This window comes from Onychostoma macrolepis, chromosome 08, assembly GCF_012432095.1.
Source record: "Onychostoma macrolepis isolate SWU-2019 chromosome 08, ASM1243209v1, whole genome shotgun sequence".
In the NCBI taxonomy this organism is placed as follows: Eukaryota; Metazoa; Chordata; class Actinopteri; order Cypriniformes; family Cyprinidae; genus Onychostoma; species Onychostoma macrolepis.
This window is the reverse complement of record NC_081162.1, coordinates 9,483,015-9,509,395: the sequence shown is the minus strand read 5'-3', so window position 1 is coordinate 9,509,395 and position 26,381 is coordinate 9,483,015. Positions and strand designations below refer to the sequence as shown.

Sequence of the window (26,381 nt, the reverse complement as noted above, 5' to 3'; positions counted from 1 at the left end):
CATACCTATTTAAGAAATATTTGGTATCGTATCAATACAATTGTAAGAAAAAGTATCTGTACTGTATTTAAAAGTTTGATATCACGCATTCCAAGTTTGCTCCCTCAAACCTCCCACAATGCACTGCAAAAAATAGTAAGCATCAGGTGAATAAAAAAGTCTCCTATATACTTGTGATCTCCTGTATAAGCCTATTGTGTCTCTTTAAAGACAAGTAACCACTTTCAAGACAAGACAATTAACTGCAGGTTAATAATACTATAAAATTATACATTTCTATGTTACAGTGTTCATTTTGGTTCTTGGTTGAAGAAAATGTCACAGAATTATGTAAAATCTTTTAAAATATAAAAGAGGACATGCTTGAACAATTGTTATAGAAACCTTGATGATACACATGAGCTGTTCAGAGGCTGAATTCACTTCCCTACGAAACCTGTATGAAACTCTAGACATTTTGTTCTGAATAATGAAATATGTGTTATGTAGATTTGACATTTATGCCACTGAAACTACATTTCAAACACAACGTCTACATCAAAGCTGTCAGTGAGCTCTGGTTGCGCTTGTTCAAATCAGTCACACAAGCATGATTAGTTTGTAGTGTTTATTTTTTAAATAATATAGTCAAGATAAAGACTTTTACACTGAAAATAATTCTTTGACCTCAAGATGAATTTAAACATGCATTACAAAATGCATTTCATTTAATAAAGTACTGTATAAAATACACAAGCTGTTCAAAAACATTGATGTTTTTTTAAAAACAAAATCCCCAAACTTGGACAATTGCTTGGACATTCAGTGGACAAAACATACAGTATATACATACATAAAAAAAAACAGATAGTTACAACAGATACTTTCTATAATAGCACAACAGGTAAAACAAGGTCTTTACAACAGAAGGGTGTTTGTGTGTGACGTGCAGCATGATCTACATTGCAAGCTCTAGCAATGTTTCACTTCAGATGCCTGTATGCACGTTTTTAGATATTTGTCATAGCAATATATTCCTTTTCAGTCTACTGGATGAAAATCACATGACATAATTTTCAAGAACTAAGCCTTGACTTTAGTAGAACTTATAAATGACAATATGACCCCAGTGTGAAATGTGAGGTATAGTTTATGCTCTTACTGACATCTCTTTACAACTTTAATAATGTTCACAAAAATTATATAATGCTTAGCTGATCTAATGATAAATAAAGATAAATTCAGGGATATTCATAGTCATATCATGGATATTCATAAATGAATATAATTTCACAAATCTGATCAGGGTAATGTACTTTGTTACTGTTGATCGATTGAGAAACTATTCTGAATGTTTCAGAGTGTATAAGTGATCTTTCCAAATAATTCTGACTGAATCACAAACCAATTCATGGCTGGTCATTGTTCGGATATTTGGAGTGTCACCTGTGGACATTGAAACTTTAGCAGTGGCTAATGTCTGTCCTGCTGGTCTTGTTCGAAGTTCATAAAGGATTTTGTTTGTTACATTCATCAAATTCAGAGATGGCGAAAATGCGTGTGCATCTTTTTGAATCATATCCTGAGTCAAATGAATCGATGGAGCTGATAGAGTTTCTTTCAGATGCTGTGAAGGAAAGCATTCGAATTAACTTTTTTGTCTTTATTTAAAATTATGAGTGATTAATCTAATACATAAAACCCTGTGAGGTTTAGTTTCAGGATCACTGGCAGCTTTTATTGTTAATGATAAGCAACACTTTATACTCAGTTTAAGTGAAGTGTTTGGTCATTTGAATACTCACACTTACCAGATGGTGTCTCATCCGATCCTGGACTGCATCTCTCTGGTCTTTGGTTTGGTATGAAAACCTCTGCGTGAAAATTTTTAATTAAAGATATTACTGAATGCAAATTGTGACAATGTTGCATCAATAGTGTTTATAACATGCCTTTCCAACATATCAGTTTTATAACTGAAGGATGAAAGACTTGAGATATTAAAATATCATTTATATTTTCATTTATATTTTTGATGATTATTACCAAAATATTACTGAATGCAAATTAAACTAGTCATTAAGTTTTTAAAATACGTTTTTTTTTTAACCCTATCATATTCATTCTGTAACAGAGGATTTGAGATATAGAACAAATGCCTTTTCAAGTATATAGCAAACTGAAGGATGAAGGACTTGAGATACACATTCACTCACCATGACACCAACATTTAAACACCGAGTCATCTGTTATTGGCATTGATGTGTTTTTGAAACAGACTACAAAAAAAAGAAGAGACACAGGACTGATGAAAGAGAATATTTCACAATGCCATAAGTTTATGGTATGAATCATGACTCGGTAGTTGTACAATGTCCATTACATAAGAAATAGATTTGTTCAAAAACATAAATTATGCTTTTTCATCATATTCACTCTGTTACTCAGATGAAAGATTTGAAATATTCACTTATCACACAGAACAACACTCTAAGCTTATAATTACTGTTACTTAATGCCATAACTTTTTGCAGTGTCATATGCAGCATAGAATATATCAGTGTCATCTAAAATACTGGCTTCTTTTATTGGCACTGATGGGTTCTCAGCATTGACAAGAAAAGAAGAACAGACCACTAGAACGTTAAAAGAGAATATTTCACTAAGCCTGCCTGTTATAAATACAGGCTTATACAGTACTTTCAGGTATGACTCACAGTTATTAGAATAGTCTTTGCTCTGTCTCTCCTTGTCTTTCACATTAACGTCAGTGTTCTCTGCCATCATGTCCATATTCTTCAGCTCTGTGAGGTTTGTGATTGAGCTCCTTGGGGAATTTATGTTTTGAAACAATGCATATTGTGAAAGGTACAATACATTTTACTTCATTTGAGATTTTTTTTTAAAGCGTATCACTGATTTCTCAAAATATATGGATATCAAAATGTAGCTGAGTAAGAACTACAACAGATTAATATTAGTTACCAACAGTGAATGTGTAGTGCATTTAAACTAAATCACTCCCATATGTTCTCATTGCCTTTTCATTTACTGTATAACAAAAGTTAGTCAAAACATAAAAACTATAGCTACTACTGCACTGTAAAAAAAAATCTGTTAAATTTACGGAAAAATACCGGCAGCTGTGGTTGCCAGAATTTTACCGTGAAAAATACGGTAGCTAAATTTTAGGATTTACAGAAGTGTTTAAATTTACAGTGAAAAACCGTATCTCATTAACTGATACAATGTTAATACACAAACCTTTTAGTTAACTCATTTTATTTGCAGAAACCGACTACGCTTAAATTATCCAACTGCCATTTGTTTATAGACTAATATTTATAATGTTTATGTAATGTGAGTATAAGAGTATTGAGAACTATTTTGTTTAAGTCCATGAAGAAAATCTTACTGATTTATGCAAAGTCATCAATTCAAATCTCTTGCAAATAACAGCAGCACACATACATGATCAAAACTAGCAAAAACGTTCTCATTACATCAGTAACTACACAGTTACTGCCTTTAAATAAAGCAACATGCAGCATAACATCAGTGTCTCTCTGTCCGTCCTTGACTTAAACACAGGCTCTACTCTCCAGCACAATGGTGACCCACAAAACACAACAGGAAGTTGACTGTTAGGTTTTACAGTATTTTGCTGTTTTTGTCTTGATTTTACGGTGAAATACCGGCAGCTGTGGTTGCCAGTAATCTACTGTTTTTTCAGTTTGCTTCCGTAAATTAAATTCATGGTATATTTCTGTTAAAATTACGTTTCACAGTATGTTTTGTCATCTCACACATTTAACCCCTTTAATCCCACAGCAAAATCCTCAGTTTTAAAGAGCACTTATATGTGTCCACACTACAGAGTGTTGAAGTAACACTGAAGCAGTGATGAATTAATGAGAGAATTAAGTGACTAATTAAATTAGGATTGAGTTTATTGATGAACACCTGCTGTTAACAAGTAGAATCATTGAAGGAATGAGAAACAAGAGCAGAGAAACAAAACTTACAGCTAAAGCCAAGATGAAATCAACTGAAATAAAACACATGAAATCTCTCAAGATTTCAGAAGAGGGTGATTAAACAACTCCACACCAGCATCTTATTACTAACCACTTTTACTTTATTTATGTCATATGTGTACAAAAGCTCTTATTGAGATTTTAGTTGTTGTACTTTCATTTGAAGTCACCATATTGGCGATCAGTGGGTGCTTTAGTTGGGATCTTGAATCGTGACTCTAACATTGGTTTTGTTTGCTTGCTTTTAATTAGCTGTGTTTATTAAGCACAGTTTTTAAAGCAAACACCAAACAAATCTATCATCATCTGGAGACTGATTTTGTGATGTCAACACCAACATGATCTAGTTTAATTAATTGATTATCCCGTGTTAAGTCTCTTATTAAACATGTAATATGTTAATTGCTCCACTGATACTACAGCAATCAAATGTTGTGAAACAGCTCTAACCAGAATATGCACAAATGAATGTACTGAACTACGGCAGAACTTAAACACACACAGACATCAGCAATCGGCATATGAATCTCAAAATTGGTGACAATCAAAAATGATATAAAAATTTTAAAAACGGTTCAACTCTGAACATCACAAATCAGTCTACTGAAAAGTAACAACAAAAACAACACCAAAATAAAAGCAAATAAAGAAAATATTAAGAACATTCAGCTGCATAATTTATTCATGCTGCAGTGCATGCTGGGAGTTTTGTACTGGCACCCAGCATGCTTTGCTGCATGAATTGTTTTTATTATTAATAGTCACCATTGTTGAGGTTCATGTGCTGATTCCTGATGTCTGTGTTTCTAAATGGTGCTGTAACTCTGAAGGTTTTGTGAATAAAAGGTTTTAAATTTTTTCATGGTTTGTCAGCTTAATTTGTAGAGTAATATTACTACCATAAACAATGTGAAAATAATTACAAATCACCCATATTGCTTGACACTAACTGACGATGACCACCGCGTTTAAGTTTTAACCAAAACTACTTAACTACAATTTCTCTTGGCTTTTCTTGTCATAATAAATGTGCTCTACAAACACAGTTACAACAGCCAAAAAAAACTAATTTTAAAGAGTCAAGGGTCAAGAGCATAACTAAAGCAAACACCGATCACCAAGATGGTGAGGTCAAACAAAACATTTGAAATAAAATATAAACCTCTGTTAATTCATAGATATATGACAGAAATGAAGTCAAACTGGTTAGTCACAAGTGGAGCTGGTAATGCTGTTTGTGGAGTTGTTTAATCATCCTCTGCTGTTTTATTTCAGTTGATTTCATTTAAGGCTGTGGCTGTATGTCAGTTGTAGTTTTGTTTCTTGTTCTTTCCTTCAGTGATTGTGTTTGTTAACAGCAGGTGTTCATCAGTGTCTGAATTCACTCATATGTTCTCAATCACTCTGTCTAGTGGACTATATAGTGAAGTAATGTAGGACTAGTGAATGAGGGTGTAGGGAGTGGTTTCAGACACAGTCTATGAGTGTCGACTCTGAGGCTACTTTCTCGAAAACAAAGGTTAGATCTATTACAGTTATTCACTGTATATAGTAAGGAAACTTACTCTTAATCATTTAACAGGTTATTACTGTGGTATTTTACAGTTTTTTACTGTTAAAATCACAATCATTTTTTACAGTGTGTTACTAAACAAGTATCATACACAATGAGACCAGTGCTCACATTTGGCACAATATTTTACATATGAAAGGTTTTTGTATTTGGTAAGTAAAATTAATATAAAATGTCTTACCTGACTTTTATGGCATGATGCTCATGATTCTCTGTTCTGAGTAGACAGGTGTTACTTGACCGAATTAAACATCAAGGAGGAAATGCTAAAAGAAAAAAAACAAAACTGAACTTCCTTCTCATAAATAACACGACCATACTCGTTTAGCAGGAAGTAACAGTGCAAAACATTTAAAAAAAAATATCTATTCAAGCACGCTTAAATTAGAAGTCACTGTAATATGACCAATTAGAATGTTTCAGAATATTTAGAATATTGTAATTTGACCAAATGAACCTGATTAAATTAGCTTACAACAAAACAAGTACAAGTATGATGAAGAAGAAATTGCTTATTTGTATATTGTATATTTGTATACTGTATATTATTTGTAATTGCATATGTATTTCTATTATAGAAATGCCTCCAGTGTTGGGGAGTAACTAGTTACATGTAAAGTACTTACGTAATTTAATTACAAAAATGTAACTGTAATCTGTTACTGATGAAATCTGTTACTGAAGACCTCCCTGGTTTAAATGTTTCAAAATGATTAACAGTTAAAAACATTCATTAGAAATTTAGAAAGGTAATCGAAGAGTAATCAAATGTAATCCATTACATTACTTTAATAAGTAATTGAAATAGTTACACTACTTATTCCATTTTAAATAGGGTAACCTGTAATCTGTAACCTATTATATTTCCAAAGTAACCTTCCCAACATTGAAATCATCTAACCTTATAACAAATGTGGAAACAAAATGTTAAATAGCTAAACATAAAAAAGTAAACTTATACAGCCATATTTTCTTTTTTTTTTTAATGAAAAAATAAATAAATAAAAAATAGAGCAGCTTATTCCAAAAGCTACACAAAGCACAACGTGGCCAAGTATACATTGTGTCACGGCGCTGCTGGTGTGCCCTGGTTGGCCACTAGGTGTCACTGTGTGTTAGCACATGGCTTGTTGTTTGTTGTTTGTGCCATGCGCTCTCCTGTCTATTGCCTGACCCCGCCCTCCTCATCTCATTATTGTTGCAGTTACTTCACCTGTGTCCTCCTCGTTTGGCTCCCCATATAGTCTCCTGGTGTCTGCAGTCCTGTGCTGTGTCGTTGTTTAATGTCGGATGTTTGGTGTCTTGTGTGGGTTTGTTTGCATGTGCTGCGGTTCTCTGCCTGCCTGCCTGTTTGTTCATTTTTGTTTCTCTTTTTATTAAAAGACCAACTTTTTCCTGCACTTGAGTCCTCGCCTCATCTTTCGCCCATCCTGTGACACATTGCAGCTAAATTTGCTTGTCAGTTCTCCTTTTAGTGTTTAACACTGTACTATTTCACAGACTTCAGTTCACATATATGCTAATAAAAATCATGGAGTAAGCAATGCTTATTTTACTCTGTGTTCAAAAGCCCCCCTTGCCGTTTTCTATATAGTGTATCACATATGTATTTTTATTATAGAAATACATCTTTTACAACAAATGTATTGCAATCTCTTTGCAAGCAAACACATTTTTTTTTTTAAAGTTCAATCAGTCTTTTTAATTCACAGTATAGCACCAAACAATATCATTCTTGTTTACAGTACTAAAAATGGATTAGATTAAAGATTAGACTATAAGGTTCAAATAAAAAGAAAAAAAAGGCACATCAATTAGGTGGTGATATGCAACTCTCCATTCAACAAAAGAAGAAGAAAAAGAAGCAGGCCTTTTGGCACGCTTAGTGTCCGTTTGGGACTCCATGACTTTGGCCAAATGCACGAGACGGCAAAACCTTGAAATTTTTACATTTGTGTCAGAGTGAGTTTTGTTCTGTACAAACATGAAACTGTCGTTTATGGGATTTACGCCTGAATCTTTACAGCGTGTATAGCCGTTTCGACTTGCACTCTAGTTTTGTGCTCAGTTCACTTGTTTGATTTGTTTCATGGTCACTTGAATCCTCACACATATCACTGGATGTTCTCTCATCCCATCCTACTCTGTATTTGTGTTTTCTGTCAGAACCATCCCACTTGCTCCAAAAAACAAAACAAAAAAACAATCGTGACGCGCGCCATTCCCGCACCCGCGATCGCTCGCACCTCATGTTTGCGGCTGAATGCAAATGATCATAATTGATGTACAACTATGCCCCTGAAAAGATATCAGAAATCTGCCGCCAAGAAAAGAAAGAAAAAAAAAGAAGATAAAAAGCCCGTGCGTCACTTTCAGGTAGGCTACATTCATAATCATGTGAAACTTTTTGGGTGTTGAGGTGGTTAATAGATGAGGTTATTCATGATAAAATTGATAATTCGTGAGGTTTTGATGTCTGTAATTATTTCACCACCACCAATGCATCTAATATTCTCTCCGAGTTTCCATGTTCCCTTACGAAAGTTAGCCATGCTTTTAACACGAAAAAACAAATCAAAAAATAATAGTTCTTGTAGCCATGGGAACCGTAAATTAACCATGGTTTTGTTACTTCAAATAATAATTTACAAAGAAGTATTAAGATAATATATATATATATATATATATATATATATATATATATATATATATATATATTATATTGTGGTTATAAAAACAAACCTAAGCCAACAACAGCCTTTTAAAATGACTTAAAATGCATTATATAAAAACAATGAGGCAACCCTGCTGAAAAAACAACAACAATAAAACCATAAATACCATCACAAATGAATCACAAATACCATTACAAACATTACAAACCATCAACTTTTAACCATTAAAACCAATACAGGTCCCATTATTACCAGTAAAACCTTTACACATTTTGTGATGGTGTCTATTGTTTTTTTCAACATTACATGTTATTACAAATGCCTGCAAAGTGAGCCAAAGGACTTCTCTCACAGGACTATCACATCCTTGTTTAATAGGCTATTGACTAAACATTTCATTAAAATATCCACTTAATCTTTAATTTTTGTCCAACTTTTGGTATTAATGACACAGCCTCTATAATTTGTTTGTTTGTTTGTTTTTACTTCCATAATATTTGAGGGAGGGGGCATAAAAATACAATCCTGTTTAGTTTGCCCTGTTTATTTGTCATGCATTTTCACATTTTATACAGCTTTCTTCTAAATATTCTTGGTAAGAAAAACGTTGATTTTTGTGAACGTATAATTTCTGAATACAATAATTTCATTCAAATGCAAAAGTTTATTTAAGTGCAACTACTCCCTCTGCTGGCTACAGGAAATACCTCCATTCACAACACACAACACAGTTGTCTTCCACAAATTTGAAACCTTTTCGACAATGACTGTATGATTTTAAGAAAATGCATTGCCTGTGCATTTCTTTGAAGCATATCCTGAGTCAGTTGAATGGATAGATTTGATAGAGTTATTCCTTCCAGGTGCTGTAAGGTGTTCAGGTGAACCTTTTTCTTCTTAATTTCAAATTACGAGTAATAAATTAAAATGTATGAAACTCTGTGTTAGTTTCAGAGTCATGCAGCAGCTTATATTCACTCTTTAAAATAAAGCTGCTTAAAAGGTTCTTCACAGCGATGCCACAGAAGAACCATTTTTGGTTCCACAAAGAACAATTCAGTCAAAGGTTCTTTAAAGAACCATCTCTTTCTTACCTTTTTATAATCGGAAGAACCTTCTTTCGCCACAAAGTACCTTTCTTCAGATGTAAAGGGTCTTTATGGAACCATTTAGACAAAAAGGTTCTTCTATGGCATCTTGAAGCACCTTTATTTTTAAGAGTGTTGTATGTTGTTAAGCCAACACTTAAAGGGATAGTTCACCCAAAAATGAAAATTCTGTCATCATTTACTCACCCTCAAGTAGTTCCAAACCTGTATGAATTTCTTTGTTCTGCTGAACACAAAGGAAGATATTTTGAAGAAAGTTTGTAACCAGGCTGTTTTGGGGCACCATTGACTTCCATAGTAGGAAAAAAAATACTATGGAAGTCAATGGTGCCCCAGAACTGCTCTGTTTCCCACATTCTTCAGAATATCTTCCTTTGTGTTCAGCAGAACAAAGACATTCGTACAGGTTTGGAACTACTTGAGGGTGAGTAAATGATGACCGAATTTTCATTTTTGGGTGAACTATCCCTTTAATACTCAACAACTTTTATTAAAGTGTTGAAATTAACACTTGCGATGTTAAATTTGGTACAGAGCACAGTGAAAATTAAAATCACCTACTGCTGATTATTACAGTGTCATACGCACCACATTCAAATCTTGGAGGATGAAATAAATATCACATTGTCATCTGAGGTACTGGCTTCTGTTACTGGCACTGATGTGTTTTCAAGACTGACTAGAAAAGAAGAAGAACCAGTACAGAGGAAAGACTTAAATATATAAAGGTTTACTTTTATTTGTACGACTTACAGAGTGTCTTTGCTCTGTCTGAGCCTTTCTTTCGCATTGACATTAGTGTTGTCTGCCATCATGTCCACATTGTTTAGCTCTGTGACCTCAGTGATTCAGTTCCTTTGGTGATTTCTGTTTTGAAACAATGTGTATTGTGAAAGATACAAATAAATTGAACTTGGCTTGAGGTTTTTGAGCCTATCCTTGATATCTCATTCAAGCAGTGCAAGTTGACACCTACAGTGCCCTCCAATAATATTGGCACCCTTGGTAAATATGAGCAAAGGTGGCTGTGAAAATAAATCTGCATTGTTTATCCTTTTGATCTTTCATTAAAAAAAAATTCTAACCTATCATTGAAGTAAAACAATTGAAAGTCAATTGTATCTCAACAATTGGAAAATCTCATTGTGAAATAAATGCCCTCTCTAGTTCATATTGGCCACAATTATTGCAATGTCCTTTTCCCAAGATAGCAGCCCTGAGTTTTTTCCTGTAATGCCTGAAGAGTTTGGTGAACACCTGATAAGAGACCAGAGACCATTCCTTCGTGTAGAATCTCTCCAGATCCTTCAGATTCACAGCTCCATGTTGGTGCTTCTTCTCTTCAGTTCACCACACTCATTTTCTGTAGGGTTCAGGTCAGAGGACAGGGACAGCCATGGCAAAAGCTTCATTTTGTGCTCAGTGACCCATTTTTGTGTTGATTTTGATGTTTGTTTGGATTACTGTCCTGATGGAAGATCCAACCACAGGCCATTATAAGATTTCTAACAGAAGCAGTCAGCTTTAGATTTTTGTATCTGTTGGTATTTGAGAGAATCCATGATGCCATGCATCTGAACAAGATATCCAAGACCTCCGGCAGAAAAACAGGCCCACAACATTAAAGATCCAGCAGTATATTTAACCGTGGACATGGGGTACTTTTTATCCCTGTTTGTACTAAACCTATCTGGTGGGTTTGCTGCTCTTTTTTTTGTTTTTGTTTCGTCTGACCACAGAAGCCAGTGCCATTTGAAGTTCCAGTCGTGTCTGACAACTGAATATGCTGGATTTTGTTTTTGGATGAGCGAGGATCATTTTTCTTGAAACCCTCCTAAACAATATGTAGTGATGTACAACCCGATCTCATGAAAGTGCGTATAAATAGTAAGTTGAATAAAAATTAAAACTCGTGGTATTGATACGCAAAAATGGACTTTGGCATGTGTATGCTACGCGATGGGTAGGATTAGGGTTGTGGGGTAGATGCGTATCATATGTACGTGAAAACTGCGTATCATATGTACGTGAAAACTGCGTATCATATGCACGCCAACAATTCATAATCATTTCCAGGGGTGCCAATAAGTGTGGCCAACATGCATTGGAGAAAAACATTTATTTTATCATGAGATTTTCTCCCCACTTTCAATTGTTTTACTTCAATGATATGTTAGAATTTTGTGAATTTTTTTGAATGAAAGATATTTTCACAGCCACCTTTGCTCAGATTTACCAAGGGTGCCAATATTAGTGGAGGGCACTGTATGCATATTGAATTCTGTGTTTATAAATTATGGATGATTATATTATAAAAAATACAAAGTGTTAACAAATGTATTGGTTGTATATTTATATAATAAATATAAAATTAAACATATATTTGACATAGGTCGTGTTCATATTTAAAGATACAGAGTAAGACCTTAAGCTAATTTTGAACAACACATGCGGATTCTACATAATATATTGTAGGTATGATTGTATAAAGACAAAACATGAATCTCTTAAAAGATTAAACATGATTGTAACACTATAAAAACATTGTAAACCTTTTTAAAAGTTGGGTTAAATGCATTAAAATGGAAAGCAGATGCTTTAAACGGGGAGTTGCCAGTAGTGGATTTAACCACCATGCAAATGCATGGGACGTGGCCACTCTATTTTAATTGAAGAGTAGGCTAATCAACCGAAATGGCACTGGTTTTCGTGCCGTTGTGTACAGCTACACTGCTGAAATCTGAGCCGGTGCTGGTGTTCAGCCGGGGGACTGCGAACCTCAGACCACTGCACCGTGTTTCTGAAAAGATATCAAAAAGATGTTTCCGAAAGATGTTTTGACTGACTCCATATAACCTAGCCATAAATTAACAGCACAGTTTGTTCCCAACACTGGAAAAAAATTACAGGCTCATTCCAGTGTTTGGGTAGAAAAAAATAATACAGCATATTTTATTAGAGTACATTATAGAGTTCTTTATAATATAATAGGCATATATAATACAACAGCTGAAAATAAAATGTTATATGTTGCAATGACATTGTAGGATTAACTGAACATGAACTGGAAATTAATAAAGGCAATTGTACAGTGGCATTATTGAACAGAGTAGTGGAAGAGAAAACATGAACCACCACAAACAGTAAAGGTTTAGGTCTCCATCATACAAACTTCAACTCAATTATTCAGCCTGAATTTAATAGAAAAAAACTGATACTTAATAGAAAGTAACCGCCAAAACTCATCTAACATACACAAAACTGAGGATTCCGTAACACAGTTAACAGTGAAATTAAGTATAAGTTCTTTTATGGTGAGCTAAGACATAAAAACTAGCTGATCTGTAGCTGTAATTTAAAGTACTTTGGTGTAAGTTAAGGTATAAAACCTAGCTGTACTAAACAGGCACTCCTCAAATTTGGCACAATGTTTTACATATGAAAGGAATTTGTATTTGATAGACAATGCAATATCAAATGTCTTACCTGATTTTTATGGCACAATTTTCATCACTGTTCTAAGTAGAAAGGTTTTACTTGACTTAGACTGAGTTAAGCAAGAATTAGAAAACTTCGGTTTGTACAGTATAAAAACCATTACGCTTATAAAAGTCCCTAGACTCCCTACAAGGATAGCTAACCAGACGTGTGGAAAAATAATCCCTCACATGACTGAGCAAAACTGGTTCAACAGGAAGTAAAACATAGTTATCTATTGAAGTCCACAAAAAAAGTTTCTTAAGATAACAAATTCACTTTATGTGCACCTACAGCCAAGCATGGTAGTCATAATGCATTAGAATAAAGATTTAGCTAAAATCACAGACATTTAATTTGAAAAATTATTTAAGGAAGAAAGCAAGGGAAATCTCTTTGATTTGTAGTCTCACTGAGCATTTAAATGATATGTTTTCTCTCAATGAACAATGCCAAACATTCCCAAATGTAATAAAATTTATAAAGTCATGGAAACATCATGGAAATCGATTGGTGAAAGGTGAGGGAACATCTGCAGTCTCAAGCTCCTAAATGAGATCTGCCATAACATGAGAAAATGGAAGAACATTACAAGCAAGGCAATATTATACAATATTGTTTTCACAGTTCATATCTGTTTTCTGTGTAAAAGTAATTTGTGCTTAAACTATGTAGATTTAAACGAAACTGCTGATTATAAGGTCCTTGTCTGTAACAGTCATAATCACAGTTTTCTCTGTCCTCATCACTATTCAGAGCTAAAGCTTCATTATCCTTAACATATATTTAAACATGCTCAGATAAGTATTCATAATAATAGATGAGGAATGAAACAGCGTGAACGTGTACATGTTTTGACATACACTCCAGTAGTTCCTTTGTGCTTAGTTCACTCAGTTGGTTTGTTTCATGCACTCTCAGAAATAAAGGTACAAAAGCTGTCACTGGGGCGGTACCTTTTCAAAAGGTACACTTTTGTACCTATTAGGTTCTAATATGTACACTTTAAGTACTAATATGTACCTTTAAGGTACCAAAATGGACTCTTTAGGTACAAACATGTACCTTTTGAAAAGGTACCGCCCCAGTGACAGCTTTTGTACCTTTATTTCTGAGAGTGTGGTCACTTGAATCACATATCACAGGATGTTCTCATCCCATCCTACAGTACTCTGTATTCATGTTTTCTGTCAGAAATGAGATGTGATATGGTAATAAAAAAAAAAAAAAAAATTTTACTACTTACTTTTAAGCCCTTTAATGGTTTAGCTCCTGTGTACCTAACTAGTCTTCTATCACGCTACAATCCATCCCGCTCCTTAAGGTCACAAAACTCTGGACTCTTGGTAGTACCTAGGATAGCAAAGTCCACTAAAGGAGGTAGAGCTTTTTCACATTTGGCCCCCAAACTCTGGAATAGCCTTCCTGATAACGTTCGGGGTTCAGACACACTCTCTCTGTTTAAATCTAGATTAAAGACACATCTCTTTAGCCAAGTATTCACGTAAAGTACCTCATAACCTTGCACTTCAGTTATATCTGATCAAATGCACATTTTCATTCTTTTGCTTGGGTTGAACACATCATTTTTTGCTTGCTTGGAACAGCAGCTATGCTAATTTTGTCTCTAGTTGCTTCTCTGTTTCTGCCAAGGGATTAGCATCCCGAGTTAACTAGGAATTACAGAAGCTTCAATCTGGATCCAACACTTGCGAAGATTTGAGATGACCGAACACCTGAGAAGAGATGATGCCAACCCCTCAGAGGACCTCAGATGATGCCAACCCTCAAACATCATACAAAACCACCAAGTTTAATCGCAACATATAATCATTGAAGTTAATAGTGTTAACTGTCTGTTTGAGTACATGACATTAACTAACTGCATGAATTTTACTGTACATTTCTGCCACATGGACATCAACTTGAGATAGTCACCACTGATAAGCTACTACCAGATATAATAGAAACGTAAATTTTTTGTAAAGCTGCTTTGCAACGATTTGTATTGTGAAAAGCGCTATACAAATAAACTTGAATTGAATATGGTGAGGCGCGATATATTGGCTTCTGATACTGTCATTGTCACTTACTGTAATAACACATTATAATATTGTTAATTTAATATTTATTACTGTAGTTTTTGACTCAGAAAATTGTTAGTTGGTTCACACACGCACGTGTGCACACACACACACACACACACACACGCACACACGTCTGGTTAGCTATCCTTGTAGGGAGTCTAGGGACTTTTATAAGCGTAATGGTTTACAATACTGTACAAACAGTATTTTCAATCGCCCTACACCTAAACCTACCCCTTACAGAAAACTTTATGCATTTTTTACTTTCTCAAAAAAACTCATTCTGTATGATTTATAACCTTTTGTACACATGGGGACCTCAATTTAGGTCCCCACCACCGTGACATGAGTCCCCATGAGTCTGTGTGTATTCAGGATTAAGTCCCCACCAGGGGCCTGTACCATGAAGCCGGTTTAGCTGGCTAGCCAGGTAAGTTTCAGTTTAGTTTGCACCAACTCTGGGTTTTAGGTACCATGACAGTGGTTTAGCTTTTAGCAGTGTTCATCGCCATAGTAACTTACGTTCCACAGCTAACCTGCTCCGGGACAGGTTATGTTCTGGTTTAGAGATCTCAAACCACTATTAGACCAATCAGCTTCAAGCAAAGTGATACATATCTGACGCAATAAAGCCACTCCTCCAGTTTCTCTTACTCCAAATTAAAGGATGCTACATAGTAAAACATTTTTAAAGATAAAATCATCTGATTTTTAGAGATGATTATTTTTTATAATTATTTTATATTATATATATAATTATTATACCCATAATCCATTACACAAGCCAGCTTAGTTTATTAGTAATTATTAAGCTTTTATTTAAAATCAATGTAAACATAGATAATATGCAATATAAATTTATAAAATTAAGTTTTAGAATCAATAGCTTTAAACATTACTACATATGAGCATAGATTTTTAAGTGTTTTTATAATCTAACTTTACAACTTTTACTTGCACTTATATGGTAAGATGTTTTCTTTAAGTTTTCCTCTTTCATGGATAGATCGTTTCATGATCGTGCTGTGTAAATGTGTTTAAATTCTTCATGTTGTTCAATCTTTTAATCTTCGCACTGACTCTCTCACAAGAAGTGAATCCACAAAAAAAGTATGTCATAAAAGTTAAAAGTATAAAAGTTTTAACACTATGAGAGTTAGAGTATCAGCAGGTACCTTTTTGAGCCACGGCACAACATTCAGGTAAAATGGGCCAATATAAAAAGAGAACAACACAGGTAATTTCAGCTTAAATCATTTTATTTTTAACAGTAAATTGACACTATTGTCTTTAGTGTGCCATAGCAACACCATAAATGTATTTCATTAAATAGAAAGTTGAATGAATATTTAATTAAACAATGCAATTAAAAACAAACTGTCTTTTGTGTGCATGTATGTGTGTATGCTTGTATTTTTTTAAGATTTTGTATGGATAGATCATAGATCTACAGTAGGCCTATCAACCTATTTTCACCTTCAATTTCTGTGTAAAAGTATGTGTGTATGCAGCCCATTTTACTGACATCTTTTCTGTCCCTTTCTCTGTTTCCTTTCTTTGCTTGTCCTCCTGCCATACTGTCTGCAATGCATTTTTTTTTAAAGATTGTTAAGATTTTGTATGGATACATATCTAGGCCTATAAACCTATTTTCACCCTCAATTTCTGTATAAAAGTGTGTGCGTATGCAGCCCATTTTAACTGAAAAGTGTGGCCCATTTTAGCTTAACCAGCCATTTCTACCTAAAATTACCTTTTTAAAAAAAAAAAAAAAAACATTTTATAAATTAAACTTTTTTTATTTGAAAGAGCATGTCGAACATTGTTCATAAACCTTTGCTTTGTTGGTAAGCTTACTTACAATTGCTTTAGTACCCTTATTAGTGATTAATGAAATTTTCTATGCTGGGCTCAATTACCTTACAATTTCTCTGACAAGCTCCATGTAACACTCTGCCCTGCCTGCCTTAAAAAACGCAGACCAATAAAAATGATTGCTACATGTCAACAAGTGTTGAAGCAACAATGCAAGATCAGTTATTGTGATTTTCTGTAAAAAATTTAAAGAGATATGATGCTACAACCTTATTTGGCCCATTTTACCTGATAGCCCATTTTAGCTGACTTCACCCTATTATTGAATGCAATCAGACGTACATCGTTGCTAAGATACCTGTATATAAATGTGTTTGCCCTTGTAAAGTAAACTACTGCAGTTTATCTTACCTGACTATGGGAGCTGTTAGGTTCATGCAGTACTTCAACCACGCGACAGGCTTGAAGGAAATGAAAAACTCTCACGGCCACACGTGACCAATAATATATCCTCTCTAATCCAGATTGTCTGGGCCTAATTTATCATCCTCCACAAGGGGGCGCAGGGACTCACTCTCCCCCTCTACACTGTCCCAGTCTGGCGTACCAAAACAAATCCCCCATCCTTCCGTGCAATGCGATCCCACACCGCCTCACTCAGCAAGTTTGTGTGAGCCAGCCTGTGATAGTGTTCATAGAAAGACTGAAGTTTATTCGGGGTACAGGTGTGAGGAATGGTGTCCCGGTGCGATTCATACAGGACAGAGCACCTAAATAACGAGCGACTCGCCGGCGGTGGAGCCGAGCGTTAACCCGCGATCAACAGGACGCTCGCTCCGGTCTGACCCGAGAGACAGCAGCGAGGTTTGGTTGAGCTCGGATCCCAAACAGCTCACTCACAGGTGGGACAGACAGGCGGCTGCTTGAAGTTGACGAAAAGGTGCGTAAAGTGGAATATTGCGCTTCTATTGGTGTTTGTGTTTACCTGCTTTATGTCACGCTGCTTTTGTTGATCTCCAGACTAATGGGAATAATGAAGCAGGCTAGTCAAATCAGCTAACAAAGAAAGTCACACGCGAGCTATTTACATTTCTTACCATTACAAAATATACCACGGTAACCTTAATTTACGTCAAAATACCATGTGCATTGTTACTGCAGCAAAACTGAAGTTTTCTCAGGAAGAGTAAAGTATTATGATATTAGTATAATGTTAATAGCTTGTCAACATAATAATGACAAATATTGAAAAAGCTTCTTACACAGTTAGAAAGGGACCATAATAGCCCATTAACAAATTTATTCCGCTGCAACCGTGTATTATTATATTTTATAGGTCTTTGTGCTTTTATTTCACCATTTTATAGATGAAAATTTCCATAAAGCTCGAAATACGGTTGACTATACGTTTCTGCATATATTTTTTATCCTTAATTTTACAGTGAACAATGTGGTGGACTGATGCTTTATTTTTTTTATAAATAATAATTTATTAGTATCATTATTTTTATTTTCATAATAAGCATTTGTTGAGTTTTACTGTGGCTGTTTATTTCAGGTAGTTGTTGATCAAGTTTTTCTACAGTCAGTCGAACTGCAGATCTTTTGTTATGGTCTGTGATTTTGTTCTTGGTAACATATTGTGACACTGTATGCGTGTCTCACAAGTTTCTGAGTCAGCTTTCTTCTGTCTTGAAACATTTGCATACAGTACATGAGTTGGTCCTTAAAGGGGACGTATCATCTAAACTGCCATTCAAATGTTTGGCGTCAGTTAGAGTTGTTGTTGTTGTTTTTTAAATCAGCAAGGATGCTGCAAATTCATCTAAAGTGAATGTAAAGACATTTATAATGTTACAAAATATTTATTTTTCAAATAAATTTATATTCATAAAATATTCCTAAACAAATGATCACAGTTCCCCTGAAAATTAAGCAGCACAACTGGTTTTGATAATAATAAGAAAACTTTCTTGAGCATCACATGAGCATATTAGAATGATTTCTGAAAGATCACGGGACACTGAAGACTGGAGTAATGATGCTGAAAATTCAGCTTTGCAATCTCAGGAAAAAATTACATTTTAAATATATTAAAATAGGGAATGGTTATTTTAATTTTTCAAAATATATTACAATACTACTGTTTATATTTTTGATTAAATAAATGCAGCCTTTGTAAAGAGAAAGGTTTAAGGTTTAAGCCTTGGTTTAAAGAGACTTCTTTGAAAAGAAAAACATTTGAACTTTAGTGTAGGTGTTGATTAAAGTAAAATTCAAGTAATTCAGTAAATTCAAGTAAATTCAGTTCAATCTTAATTAATTCACCCAAATACAGCATATTTATATATCCTTTAACTTTTTGGTATTCACATTTTTCTTTGTGAATTCCACTTTCCCAGTAGTTTTTCCTAGCAGGTGTGCTTTAAATGATTTTCTGCTGGATATTTACACACAGAAATACGATGAATGGTGTCAGCTGTGTATTCAGGTGATGAGCTTCATGTGTGTGTGCGCTGAAGCCCTGCCAGTCCTGCTCATTCATTGATGATGCTGCTCAGGTCGAGCATGGAAAGTATTTTCCTTCTGCAAAACTGGCTGAACCAGAGTGTCAGTTGTGCGCACACACGCACAAAAAAGACAGGAAACACAGTGGCATAAAAAGGATTCACGGCAATCGCTTGGTCCTTGCTGACTTGGGTTCTTGCCAGGTTAGTTGAAAGATAGTAAAACAATACATAAAACTGATATATTCTTTCTTAGTGTGTCAATCACCTGTGCTCACTACAGTTTTTAAAATGATTTTTAATTATGGCTTAAAATATTTCTATTTTTAAGGACACAGAAGTATTTTATTTGACTTTTAAGCATATTGGCTTGTTTTTTTTTTTTTTTTTATAATTATCTTTAGCTTAGAGATTTTCTTTGCAAAGTTGGAATGAGGGTGAGGTTAAGAGTGTTGTTGTTGTCCTAGAACCACTTGCATGTAAATATACATAGAAATTTAAACTTAAGTTAAAGTATGGATACTTTGTAAGAATTATACAATAAAAGTCAAAGTATCTTACCTTAAACATACTAGAGTGAAAGTACAATATGTTTCTGCTTTTCATTGTATTCAAGAATTTAAAAGTAAATATTATTATTGTTTCTTTTTTTAATGGACTGAAATTAAATGTACTCACTCTCAGGTCATCCGAGATGTAGATGATTTTGATTCTTCATCAGAACAGATTTGGAGAAATGTAGCATTGCATTACTTGCTCACCAATGGATTGTCTGCAGTGAATGGGTGCCGTCAAGATGAAAGCCCTAAAAGCTGATTAAAAATATCACAATAATCCACAATTAAACCACACGATTTAGTTCATCAATGAATGTCTTTTTAAAGTTAAGCATGTTAAAGCTGCGTGTTTGTAAGAAACATTCATCATTAAGGTATTTTAACTTTAAACCATCGCTTCTGGCCAAAATACCAGTTCTGTAATAATACATCACAACATTTTAATTGATGGACTGGAGTGGTGTGGATTTCTGTGATGTTTTTGGATTCTCATTCTGACGGCACTCATTCACTGCAGAGGATCCACTGGTGAGCAAGTGATGTAATGTTAAATTTCTCCAAATCTGCTCCATTGAAGAAACAAACTCATCTACGGATGAGTCATCTTGGATGGCCTGAGCATAAGTAAATCATCAGCAAATTTTCATTTTTGGGTGAACTAGGTTCTTTAAAAATACTTCGATGCAATTATAAAAAGCAACTTTGTTCTTAGTATCCTGAATATCAGGCTGTACAACACTCTGAATGTTAAACTGAAATCGATATCCTGAAATTGTTAAATTCAGCAGTAGCTAATATTGGCCATTTTTTGACACTTGAATATATAGTATATAAAATACTGTTCTGTCTTTACACTCAAGTCAAGCTGTCTTCAACAATGGTCATTTAACACAGTTACAACGTATTGCCTTAGGACAAAGACTGATGAGTCTCTTCACAAACACGAACGACCATGGTTTTGGCCAGTTACTTTTTACTTAAATAGTAACTTTCACTGTAACATGAGCTCAGTAAGAAAGTACTTAATATTTATGATGATTGATTTTTAGGGCTGGGCCATATATCTCATGCATTTACAAGCTACGGAATATCAAATTCATTATCGCAGATGAATCGCCTTCGATAATGAACGTGATATTGCGTAGTTTGTAAGTGAACTACGGCTCTGTGTATTAAATGCTGCTCCATTTGAAAACAGGTGATGGAGATTTACCGCTAATCAAGGAACCGGCTTTACTGACGAGATGCGCATGCGATGTATCGCCCAGCCTTAAGTGATTACTGATGAGTAGCATGTACCTTGTACTTTGAGTATCCAAATGAAACTGAAAGGAGTAAAAAGTGACCTGGGTGGTGTACAGGTGATACTACCACTCTCTTTCATCTACTTTCCAACACTTTTGCATTCTTGTAAATAAAAATGAAATGAAACCAAATGAAATAGATGTAATTGAGTAGTTACAAAAGGATACTTGTAAATAATCTGCAAGGATATTTCCTGCAAATTTTTTCTTCTTTATCTCTGTGTATAGGACTCCTAAAGCAATTATATTTTTATGGTATTGAAGAACAGTAAATTCCATTTGATAACTAAAACAATGATTATGATTATCTGTGTGAACCAGTTACTCTTTTATTTTGCCACTCCTAGTTGAAGAGCATGTTTAATATCCAGCAGAGTCAACTCGTTTTATGATCTGATTTTCACAGGAACTCTGACAGCTTCTTTTTAAAACAGCATGTAAATTTATGCTCTTTGATGGGCAGCTAATGCAGTGCCTGAGGATGGTTTTCTTGTTTATCTTTCCACTGGAATCTGATTTGATCAAGTGAGTTTTACAGCCTTTGGTTTATGTTCCTAGAGCTTGACTGTGTGGAGCTGAATGGGTTTTTATTATTGATTTGTTGGGTCAGACCAAGATTTTGAGACCACAACATGGTGGGAAAGTTTTGAACTCCGATTGCAAGTTGAGTGCTGTATGAAAACTTATATGGTAGCACTGAAATCTTTAATGTTGGTAAAATATTTAGTGCTTGCCCATCACCATACAAGTATTTGGTTTATAGTAGTTAATATATTTCAGTAGATATAGATTGAGTGACAGTGATTTCCTCTGGGAAAAAAGTATGAAGAAATATCTGTCAAATTTTCCACTAACTAAACGAACAAACAAACAAATAACTAAATAAAATGTAAATAAATAATATTTATTTAAATAAGTGGGTCAATGACGTGACGCCTAAATTTTCTGTCCGACTGCATTTTTTCAGTTAAAATTTGGTTTAAATGCATAAAAAAGATGCCATATATAAGAAGTACCTCTCCCACATATGTACCAACTTTAACTTAAACATTAGTTATTTGCAATTTTTCTGTTGTTCAAAGTGTCATGTGGTGCGACCGTCTGGCCATAACTGTTGTTTTGGAAACATCTTTGAAATTACCCTAAATTTATTCAGATTAATTTTCTGCACTTGGCATGATTTCCAAAGTGTTCTGTAATCCTGTATAAAGTTTCCATTATAATATTCAAACAAACTTTGTCCGATAATTTCCATTTTACGAAATATCATGTGGTGCGACCATCAAGAAATTACCATTTTGGTACTTTTATGTTGAAATCCGTTCAAAGATAGGTCGTTGCATCATATAACAATTTGCCAAGGACCTATAGAAGCATCAAGCAGGTTTGTAACTCTCTTTCAAATTTGGAAGAAAAAAAATACCTTTTTAATGGCTGGTATGTAGTTACCACATTTGAATATCATGTGGTTATTTCTGCAAGCATTTATTTTTTATTATAAATTTCATAGTGACCTTTCATGGGGAGCAAGCTTGTTTTGTTTAGTTGGCTAATTCTGTGCGTGTAAATTTTGACTGAATTTGAAAATATCATGTGATGCGACCACTGCAGAGTGTTTTCCACTATAGATATATGTCCCAGATTCACAGTTTTTGTGCTGTTATATTCAATTAATGGTTTATATACACAAAATACTTTATTTTAATATCATTTGGAGTAGATTTTTATGCAATTTGGGTAATGTTGGGCGGTTTATATATTTATATATTATATATTTGTACAATATGAGAAAAAATGCAAATAAAAATATAATAATAATAATTTAGAGCATCTAATTTTAGTTTGATAATTATGCATTTATTAGTAATTTATTATATATTTATTAACAACTACATTAATCTATTTTATCAGATTCCACTGCCAAGCAAAGTAAAATAAACGCTCACCATAGGCTCCAGATGTAATTTTCTGCTGGAAGAAAGATGTTTATGATTTCATCTCAGAACCTGAGCAGTAACATCAGTAACATGAACATCAGAAGGTATCTTGTTTCAACTGTGAAAAGATGTCAAATACACACTATTTTTCAAGTTCAAGTCCATCGACGTTAATCTAGTCTCCTGTCTGGTTTGTTTGTTGGACAAAAATGGCAGATTTGGCTTTATGATTGCTCAGATTGCCTGTTAATCAAACTCCCAGTGAAGGGTCAATTGAGCAGCCAAGGTTGGCCAAAGTTAGGAATAACTGGGTCTACAAAAATGACTCCAGTTAATGCCGTATGCTGAACTTTTCACACGTTTCTTTAAATAGATTCTTAATGATGTAAAGTATTTGTGTCATTTGGAGCGACCACTCATCATGTGGGGCGACCAATAATAGCAATGACTATTAAATTAAAAATAAATTATCTAATTTCTGTCACAGAAATATGAATCACTGCTATAGTATGCTTAAGTGAATGCTATTTTTAAAATATTTTTATCAGTTTTATGCAATTTACAGAAAAAAATAAGTCTGCTAACTACAATTAAGGCAACTCTGAAATTATAGAACAAAAATATGAGACCATTATTTACAAAAACTCAAAAGAAATGCAAATACTTTTTCTAAACACTTTAATTACCGAGAACATCTAAAAAAAAAATGTTGAGCATGCTAAGGAAATTAATTAATTTAAAAATAAATCAAGGTCGCACCACATGACATTTTTTAAGGCTATGGCCTATTCATCTAGATGAAAAAACACTAAAATCACTTAATTTAAAATTTTAATATGAATTTATGTGTACACAACCTTCTTAATGTTTGAACAACTACAAAAGATATTATTATTTTTTTTTGTATTTAAAAATTTGCCTGTCGAAAATACGTCAATGACCCAAATACAAATAATATTTTATCTAAAGAATATGAAGCCTATGTTTAGGATCATTACAATTTTTAGTACTATCACATTATTGACTGTTCTTTAATAGTGTAATGTGAAAAAATATAATAAAAATTTAAACCATAAATATGAAAAATAATAATCTTGAAACAGAATGGAATGGAATTCCATCATTCTAATATGCTGATTTATTATGTGTTGAAACTGTTGTGCTGCTTCATATTGTTTTTTGGAACATGTGATACTTTTTTATTTGATTCTTTGATGAATACAAAGTTAAAAAGAGTAGCATTTGTTCAAAATAGAAATCTTTTCTAAAAATATAAGTATTTACTATGACTTTTTATTCATTTAACACTAGTGGTCGACCGATATTGGATTTTTGACAGCCGATGCCGATATCTTGGAAAGCAGGGTGGCCGATGGCCGACATAATTTTGTTTATTTTAATTCATATTTAAGAAATTTGAAATCATTTGAAAATGGATTAAAAAAATAAATGTGTAAAATAAACATACTTATACTTTAGATGACAAAGTATTTTTTTACAAATAAATAAATATTTAATAAAAATATAATTAAAAAGGAAGTAAACACTGTAACCATCTGGGTACTCAGTATTCTGGGAAGTTTGTGTGCATTGGGAGTCATATTTTTTCAAATAAAGCCAAGGTAACACTCATTTTACATGCAGCACACAGTGAAAATGACATGAATATGACAGTGGGCAAATGCATAAAGTGCAGCATAATTTGAAATCATGAGTTTAAAGTTTAAAGCATTCAATTCACACGGCCCGACCGTCACAGAGAGAGCATGCAATCATGCAGGATACAAATGCACACTTCACAAGATCTCACAACTGGATTCACTAAGTTTGCAAGGTTTGTGAAATGAAATGTTCATTATACTTTCAAAGATTTATTTAAAGCTGCAGTATGTAACTTTTTTTGGGCTAAAAATGATCCGAAATCAATATTTGAGCAAGTACATAGCCAGCCAGTGTTTAAAACTATCGCATTACTTTAGCCCGATTCACAACTGTTATCTTATTTTAATGTTTTCTAATTTGAGTGGTACGGGTAGGTTTTCGCGGGAAATTCGAGCATGGCACTGCGTCATTACATCACGTCTGTAAACATAAAGAAGTTGTCCCGGCTTAAAGGCTACATCGCATGTGAGGATCCAGCAGGTGGCGGATCATTTATAGCCTTTTCTCACAGCAGCTAGAATAATTAAATGTATCATTTTGATGGCGGATTGTAATCCAGAAAGGATTGTGTTTATGAAACACATGTGAATGAAATTAAATTATATTTCAGTTTTAAATGTGCTTCTGATTACAGATAGCCTGGGATTACACAACATTTGTATTTTAAAGACAACCAGTTTGAAGGAAGCATAGTTTGTTTTTTGGGTTGAAAGAATTTCTTAATATGAAGTGACAATTAGTGATTAGACTGTACAGAAATTGAAAATCTACATGCTAATACATACTATACTCATTGTCATGCAATGCTGATGTTGTTAACATTAATAATTTGAGAACAAAGTATAAAAATAATAATAATTTGCACGCTTAGATGTGAGCTAACAGATCGTTAGATTTAATTACCATTTGTTGTGCGATTTATTATAATGCCTTTTTCCTCAGTTGGTCAGAACAAACGTGGCAGACTTGTTACTTACTAGTTCAGATGGCAAGAACAAGAGGGAGAATCTGAGCACTATGTGCTCAGGCACTGCCATTCTCAGTGCCGTCAAAATAAAAGACCCGCCTCGAACGCATCGGCCAAACAGAAAAACTTATTGGCCGATGCCGATATTTGAAAAATGCCCAATATCGGTCGACCACTATTTAACACATCCCTCCTGAATGAAAGTATTATTTTCTTAAAAAAAAAAAAACAAGAAAGAAAAAATATACTGACCCCAAACTTTTGAATTGCATTGTATATTGTAACACACAATTTCTTTTTTAAGTAAATGCTGTTTTTTAAAAATGCTGTTTTTTTATTAATCAGAGAATCCTAAAAAAAAAAATATCACAGGTCCCCAAAAAATATGAAGCAGCACAACGATTTCCAACATTGATTATAAATCAGCATATTAGAATGATTTCTGAAGGATATAGATAGAAATAGATAAAATAGAAAACTGTTATTTTAAATTGCAGTAATATTTCACAAAATAACAGTTTTTTTTTTTCTGTATTTTTGATCAAATAGATAGCCTTGATGAGCATAATAAACTTCTTTAAAAAAACATAAAAAATCTTGCTGATCCCAAACTTTTTGAGCGGTAGTGTGTGTGTGTGTGTGTGTGTATATATATGTGTAATTACTTTTTTAAAGACACATTGTATAACTTTCAG

The 26,381-nt window shown here is 33.8% G+C and overlaps 2 protein-coding genes across 5 annotated transcripts in view; one reads left to right on the top strand and one right to left on the bottom strand.

The window, feature by feature from the left end:
- Positions 1 to 602: 602 nt before the first annotated feature.
- On the bottom strand, positions 603 to 17,314 carry zgc:194007 (uncharacterized protein LOC565039 homolog). 4 transcript variants are annotated; one of them, XR_009272442.1, is made up of 8 exons: positions 17,164 to 17,314; positions 11,926 to 12,173; positions 9,962 to 10,240; positions 5,771 to 5,855; positions 2,697 to 2,806; positions 2,196 to 2,258; positions 1,785 to 1,853; positions 603 to 1,606 (listed from the first exon to the last, which is right to left on the bottom strand). XR_009272442.1 is itself a non-coding variant. In XM_058784367.1 (6 exons), exons 3-6 carry the CDS (start codon positions 2,770 to 2,772, stop codon positions 1,485 to 1,487), a joined length of 330 nt encoding a protein of 109 aa, XP_058640350.1. In that variant the 5' UTR covers positions 2,773 to 2,806; positions 5,771 to 5,855; positions 17,164 to 17,244; the 3' UTR covers positions 603 to 1,484. The 4 variants fall into 4 exon arrangements, 2 of the variants coding, with proteins under 2 accessions (XP_058640350.1, XP_058640351.1); XR_009272443.1 differs by lacking the exon at positions 17,164 to 17,314 and adding an exon at positions 12,860 to 13,022; XM_058784367.1 differs by lacking the exons at positions 9,962 to 10,240; positions 11,926 to 12,173 and having other exon boundaries at positions 17,164 to 17,244.
- Positions 17,315 to 17,329: 15 nt separating this feature from the next.
- Positions 17,330 to 26,381, top strand: part of si:ch73-138n13.1 (uncharacterized) — a 44,383-nt gene continuing 35,331 nt past the window's right edge. The window contains exon 1 of the mRNA XM_058784365.1: positions 17,330 to 17,692. The gene's annotated coding sequence lies outside the window, so the exon portion shown is untranslated. The remainder of the gene's footprint in view (positions 17,693 to 26,381) is intronic.